The sequence below is a fragment of the Myodes glareolus genome, chromosome 9 (assembly GCF_982192425.1).
Source record: "Myodes glareolus chromosome 9, mMyoGla1.1, whole genome shotgun sequence".
Classification (NCBI taxonomy): Eukaryota; Metazoa; Chordata; class Mammalia; order Rodentia; family Cricetidae; genus Myodes; species Myodes glareolus.
The window spans coordinates 50,126,798-50,132,036 of record NC_142034.1 but is presented as its reverse complement, the minus strand read 5'-3'; the positions used below and the strand labels follow the sequence as shown (position 1 = coordinate 50,132,036).

Below are 5,239 nucleotides of genomic sequence, written 5' to 3'. Positions count from 1 at the left end.
GATTTAAATGGTAATCTATGTCATTGGAGTATGTGTGTTTTTATTTTCACACACACACACACACAATGATGACAAAGTTTAACAGATTTTACAGTAACATTAATATACAAAATTACAGCAAATTACAAATGAACAGATTACAGTTGAGCAGGCAGTAGGAGAAAGACGTGTTAGTACCATTGGATTGGAGTAGAAATGCATATATATCTCATAAGAAGGATGGGAGATGGTATCACGTTAAGAAGAACTTGGAAAAAATCAATGATAATTATAATAATTAAAGACATTAGGAGATTGAGGATATAGTCACTCTAATCATTTCAGATCTCTTTTTGTACAAAATAAATCTTAAATATGTGTTCATTTTGTTTTTAATTTAAAAGGATTCTAATATTTCCTCATTCGGATACCAGATAATAAGAAGGATAATGAAAAACCAAACTGTCATCTCTCACTTCATCCTCTGGGGCCTGCCCATCCCCCCAGAGCACCAGCACCTGGTCTATGCCCTGTTCCTGGCCATGTACCTCACGACTGTCTTGGGGAACCTCAGCATCATCATCCTCATTCTACTGGACTCCCATCTTCATACACCCATGTACTTCTTTCTCAGTAATTTGTCCTTTTCTGACTTCTGCTTTTCCTCTGTCACAATGCCCAAATTACTGCAGAACATGCAAAGCCAAGATCTGTCCATCTCCTATGTAGGTTGCTTGACACAAATGTACTTTTTCATGTTTTTTGCAAACATGGAAAACTTTCTACTTGTAGTCATGGCCTATGACCGCTATGTGGCCATCTGCTTTCCCCTTCATTACACCAGCATCATAAGCACCAAGCTCTGTGTGTGTATGGTAGGGCTGTCCTGGGTATGTACCATGTTGTATTCCATGTTGCACACCCTCCTCTTGGCTAGATTGTCATTCTGTGAGAATAACATAATCCCTCACTTTTTTTGTGACACATCTGCCCTGCTCAAGTTGGCCTGCTCTGACATTTTTATTAATGAACTAATGATATTTATCTTGGGAGGGCCCATTGTTGTCATCCCATTTTTACTGATAATTGTATCTTATGTAAAAATTGTCTGTTCCATCCTAAAAGTTTCATCTGCTCAGGTTATCCAGAAGGTTTTTTCTACCTGTGGTTCCCACCTGTCTGTGGTCTCACTGTTCTATGGGACAATTATAGGTCTCTACTTATGTCCATCAGCCAATAACTCTACTGTGAAGGAGACAGCCATGGCCATGATGTACACAGTGGTAACTCCCATGCTGAACCCATTCATCTATAGCCTGAGAAACAGAGATATAAAAGAAGCCCTGATAAGAATCCTTTGCAAGAAGAAAATCTCTTTATAATGACAAACTGAGATTTTTACTTTAATTTCTCTAGTAAATACATTGAGAATAATATTAAAATATGTATCCCTACAGTTGTATTCACACAGAAGAACATACTCCATAATAATTTCATTTGCAAAAGGGAGTTTTGTAAATCAATTCAGTTAGGCAAAAATGTTGGTGGGTGCTGCTCATTTGTTTCTGGGTTGCCGAGACCCAAAATAATTACACAGAAACTATATTATTTGAAAAATTTCTTGGCAAATAGCTTAAGCTTATATCTTAAGTTAACAAATCTTTATATTTCTGTGAACCACCTATCATATTCTACAGGCAGAGTTTTCATTCAGTGTGTGTCTCTAGCAGTGACTACTTGGCGTCTCACTGACTCTGCCTTCTTTCCTCCTCTTTCTGCTAGGAATTCCTTCCTTGTTCTATTCTACTAAGCCAATGGCCAGAACAGTTTTATTTTTTTAACCAATAAGAGCAACACATACAGAAGGAATCCAACACCATTTTCCCATTTTCTGTACAAATGAAAAGGAAGGTTTTAGCTTTAGCATAGTAAAATTATATGTAACAAAGCAGATATCAAGTAAGAATTACAGTTACAATATTTATATCTACTTTATTCTTTATCATAACTAAGGAAAACTATAATTATAATCGTCTATTCTTCAATTCCATTGAAGAGCCCAAAAGAATATAACATTATATAAGTTAACAAGAAGTGCATGACGTAAGTACAGAGAGACATTTCATTGTACAAGCTGCTAAGCTAAACTTGCAAATATAATTTAAAGTTATCTTGACTTCAATATTTAGGTCTAAGGATATGTTGCTTTGTAAAAGAAGTTCTACTTTTGTCTTCATAGAGGACGAGAACCTCTTAATTCCTTCCAGACTCATGTGGTTTGATGTACTAAGGTCCCAGTAGATCTCCATTAACCCCTAAAAAGAAAATATTTTACCAATGAAAATCAGAAAACAGTTTAGAGATAACTATGCCCAAATTCCCTAAATGATTGTTTATAAATGTTTCTCTACATTTAAAGGGTGTTAGGATGAAGAGATGAAAGCTTTGCAGTGGTATGGATCATTGATTATAGATAAAATTCTAAGTTCAATTTTGTTAAATGTATATTTCTGGTTTTGATTAAGGTATTGTGTTTGTGCAGCTCATTTAAAAATGTAAAGTATAATTAAGAAATATAGGTTAATAGATAATCATCTATAATAGTCAAGCTTATAGTCATATAAGTTAGATTTTCTAGATGTACAAAGATATATTTCAGAGAGACAGGTATTCTTCAAACCTTTCAAAGACTAGATAATATGACATTTTAAATGTTTTAATAACTTAGAACTTTTCATGACAATGAGACACATTTGCTACTGGCAACACCAATTACTTCAAGAGAATGATGGGTTTCAAAGAGGCTCCTTGTATTGTTGGTCCAGAAACTGCTATTACTTGGGCTGTTTGATGTTTTGCTGTAAGAACTGGACATACAGGACCCACAGAAAGATGACTGTTGAACTTGCCTAAAGGTGAGACAGTATTTTGGGACATCTGCTTCATGGAAGGGTCTGCCAGACATTCTGCAGGATACAGAAGAAAGTAACTGATAAATTGCTAATATAGGCAGAACTGTCTTTAAAATTTCCTGCTTCATGGAAAAGTCTGCAAAACACTTTGGGTGTGTAGACTAAAGATGGGTAACACAACCTTATTAAAGAACTTTGGGTGAATGCCCAGGTAGCAAGATGTCTCTGTTAATTCTAGAGTTTTAGAAGTTGCTTACAATGCACTTAAGATTAACTTAGGTAATATTATATCCTTCTGGGGTCTTTGATGGAGTTAAAGAATAGATAATTATAATTATAGCTTTTCTTAGTTATAACAAAAGATAAAGTAGATATAAATATTATAACTGTTATTATTACTTGATACCTCTTTTGTTATATATAATTTTACTCTGTTAATGTTAAAACCTTCCTTTTTTGTTGGAGGAAGGCCACTAGCTTGGTTCTTGGCTGCTCAGCCCCAAAATAATCACACAGAAACTGTATTATTTTAAACACTGCTTGGACAACTACTTAAGTGTATTGCTTGCCAGTTGTTACATCTAGAATTAATCCATCTCCATGTTTTATATTTTACCATGAGGTTCATGGCCTACAGGCTAGGTTCCGGCATCTGTCTCCAACAGGGCTACATGGTTTCTCTCTGAATCCTTCTTTCTTAATCCCAGCATTTAGTTTAAATTTTCCTGCCTACCTCTGTTCTCTTATAACTCTGCTATAGGCCCAAGGCAGTTCCTTATAAACCAATGGTTTTTACAACATACTGAGGGGAATCCCACATAACCTTCCCTTTTCTGTTTAAATAAAAAGAAAGGTTTTAACTTTAATATAGTATAATTACATATAAGAAAACAGGTATCAAGCAATGATTATAGTTACAATATTTGTATCTTCTTTATTTTTTAACAAGACTAAGGAAAACTATATCACTATAAATTCTTCAATTCCATTGAAGACTCCAGAAGGATATAATATTACCTAGGTAAACAATAAGTGCATTATAAACAACTTCCATAACTCTAAAATTGATAGAGACATCTTGCTGACTGGACAATCACCCAAAGTTCTTCTGTACCATTGGAGCATCCAAATTTAGCCTACAGGCCCATAGTATCTGGCATACTTTTCCATGAGGCAGGAAATTTCAAAGACAGTTTTGCCTATATTGGCAGTTTGACAGTCACTTTCTTCTGGATAATTCAGAATGTCTAGCAGACTTTTTCATGAAGCTGGAACTCCGAAGTATCATCTCATCTTTAGAGAGGTTCAACAGTCATTTTTCTGTGGGCCCTGAATGACCAGTTCATCAAGCAGTCCAGGAAAGAGCAGTTTCTTGCCTAAATTGATAACCAACTCCATAAGGAACCTCTTAGATGCCCATTTTCTTCTTGAAGTAATTGATGCTGCTATGAAGAGATGGGTCTCATTATCATGAAAAATCCTAAGCCATTAAAATAAAATAAATAACATATTCTACAGTCTTTGAAATGTTTGAAGAATACCTATCTATCTGAAATATTTCTGTGGATCTAGAAAATCTAACCAAAATGACTATACCCTTGACTATTACAGATGATTATATATTAACCTATATGTCTTAATTACACATTACATTTTTAATAGAGCTGCACAAATACAATATGTTAATCGTGATCAGAAGTATATATGCACTCTATAACAAAATTCACAATAAATTTGTATCAAGAAACCAAGATCCATACCATTGCAAACCTCAATAGCATATCCCCATTTAAATATGAGGAAAGATTTATTAAAGGTATTTGGGAAAATGGCTGTAGCTTTTTCTAAAACTGTGCAGGCCATTTTGCTGTACAGAATCCTACAGCCAATCGCCTTTAAGGTACCTGACCACTGTGGTGTGACTGATGTAAAATATGCATCTAGCCTCTTTTCCTGCTATGGGATTCGGTTGCTGTTCTCCATTCCAGCAAAGGATATCGATTTGTAAGTCTATTACATAATAAATACCCATCTATTATTCTCAATTCTGAGCTAGTGTGGTATTTCTTTTAAGTGTCCTTCTTCATCTGGTGCCCATGTGGATTTGGACTCCACATCTACTGGGTGGATGGCCTCAAGACCTAGCTGGTCCATGACCCAGAAAGACTCCCCACCCAGCTGATTAGGCTTGCTTTTACCTAAGTGTTTTTTGTGGAACCCCATGACAGCAGAGCTTACCGCTTTCAGCAAATTGGAAATTTTCCAAGCACATGCATGACTATCACATTCCCTGGTGCAGTTCCCTGATGAGGTTCCTTGCCACATGGTGACTTGTACAACTTCTAGTT

General features: G+C 35.4%; 1 protein-coding gene across 1 annotated transcript; it reads left to right on the top strand.

The window, feature by feature from the left end:
- Positions 1-416: 416 nt before the first annotated feature.
- LOC148120901 (olfactory receptor 1468-like) lies at positions 417-1,361 on the top strand. The gene has a single exon (XM_087909565.1). It carries the CDS (start codon positions 429-431, stop codon positions 1,359-1,361), a length of 933 nt encoding a protein of 310 aa, XP_087765691.1. The 5' UTR covers positions 417-428.
- Positions 1,362-5,239: the final 3,878 nt, after the last annotated feature.

What these genes read in the sequence shown, in the direction of transcription:
- LOC148120901 (XM_087909565.1), top strand. Translation starts at nt 429, where the DNA reads ATGAAAAACCAAACTGTCATCTCTCACTTCATCCTCTGGGGCCTGCCC.